Source organism: Cystoisospora suis (genome assembly GCF_002600585.1).
Source record: "Cystoisospora suis strain Wien I chromosome Unknown contig_3979, whole genome shotgun sequence".
NCBI lineage: Eukaryota > Apicomplexa > Conoidasida > Eucoccidiorida > Sarcocystidae > Cystoisospora > Cystoisospora suis.
In genome coordinates, this window is record NW_027156773.1 from 219 (window position 1) to 2,038 (window position 1,820).

A 1,820-nucleotide genomic window follows, 5' to 3' on the forward strand; every position below is an offset into this window, starting at 1 on the left:
CCCTCTGCTTGAGTGGGGCCTTCGAATTCCTCTGAGATATCGCTGTAGCATCTTCTTCGCACCGTCAAGGTTGTTCTCGGGTTCCCATGTTACGGAACCATCGGTCCAACTGATGAGGAAGTAGCGGGTCTGGTTCTCCATCTTGTGATCAAGTATGCCTTCGATGGTGTATTCTTGGTCAGCTACTGGATCTTGCTCCGGTGGTGTCCTTTGAAGATTAGGAAGTTCCTTCACGACTGGAGCTAATAGAGAAACGCGGAAGACGGGGTGTATTACCATTGACTTCGGCAACTCCAGCTTGGCTGCGTTTGTCCCAAGCATCTTGAGGATCTTGAAGGGTCCGATGAACTTTGGCTTCAGCGCCTTGGATTCTCCTTCCATAGCTAAGTTCACTGTACTCAACCAAACTTCTTGTCCCGGTTCAAAGGAAACCTTGCGTCTCTTGGCGTCTGCGTAACGTTTCTGGTACTCCTGGGCCTTCTTGAGCTCTCTCTTGGCTCGTTGCACCTGCACATGCGCTTTCCACGGAAAACGCAACTCCACACTCTGGTTAGGGATTGCAAACTTTTTGCACCACGGCTTATTCGGCGTAAAGTCATACAACAACTCAAAAGGCGTGGCCTTTGTACTCGAATGCACAGTACTATTATACGCAAATTCCAACAGGGGGAGTAGGTCTGCCCACTTTGTGTCATCCCCCAAAATCAAACATCGCAACACTTGCTCAATTGTTTGATTAGTACGTTCGGCTTGGCCATCGGTCTGCGGATGATATGCGGTAGACATCTTCTGCTCTATAGCTAACCGTTTACACATGATTCGCCAAACTTCACTTGTAAATCGTGTATCTCTATCACTCACGATCGCACTTGGCACCCCATGCAATCGGATCACTTCTCGAACTAGTAAGACAGCAATATCTTCCGCTGATGCATTGTGTCTGGTAGGAATGAAATGACTCATCTTGATTAATCTACACACAATTGTCAAGATAGCGTCCCATCCCTCTCTAGTCTTTGGCAGCCCCAAAATCAAATCCATGGCGATCTCTTCCCACGGCACATTCGGAATTGACAATGGTTGCATCAAGCCTCCCGGTCGCAGATGTGATGACTTTCCCTTCGCACACTGCACGCATGACTTTACGAATAGTTTGATCTCATTGTCCATATTAGGCCACCAGAAGATCTGACGAATTGCTGCACGTGTACGCTCATACCCTGGATGTCCCGACAACACACGGTCATGAAAATGACAACACACCTCTTTCTTAAGTTCATCTCCTGGCACACAGATCTTCCAGCCATTCTTGGTTGATATCCACAAATATCTATGTTCCCATACAAACTCTCTGCCCTCATGTTCGATCACTCTGTTCCTCTCATCTTGGAATGAGGCTTTTTTGCACAATTTCACGACTTCCCTGAACCGAACACACTTGTCATATTCTTTTGCCCACCTTAGCTCTTCTGTGGTGAGCCTAATCACGCTTTCCCTTTTCCTTGCAATTGACCCTACGAAGTCAGGTCTCCTACTTAATGCATCCGCAACCACATTCTGTTTCCCTGGTTTAAATACTACCTCAATATCGAATCGACCAACTTATCTAGCCAGTATCCTAATCTCGGTGTTACGTTCTTTTGTGTTAGCATTCGCCCTAGCGTTGCATGATCTGTCTCGATACGCACCTTCTTTGTGCCTATCAATTGTTTCCATTTCATAAGGGCGTACACAATTGCAAGTAACTCTGACTCATAAGCTGGGATGAATTGTTCTCTGGGTCCTAACTTCTTAGAATCAAAAGCTATTGGATGACCCTC

General features: G+C 46.6%; 1 protein-coding gene across 1 annotated transcript; it reads right to left on the bottom strand.

Annotated features, from left to right (window-relative positions):
- Window positions 1-63: 63 nt before the first annotated feature.
- On the bottom strand, window positions 64-1,445 carry CSUI_007527 (transposon related; the record flags this gene model as incomplete). Its single annotated transcript, XM_068067672.1, has 2 exons — window positions 64-1,220; window positions 1,439-1,445. Coding segments are annotated over 2 exons (1,164 nt in total), but the record flags the coding sequence as incomplete, so codon positions are not given.
- Between the last annotated feature and the right edge of the window lie 375 nt (window positions 1,446-1,820).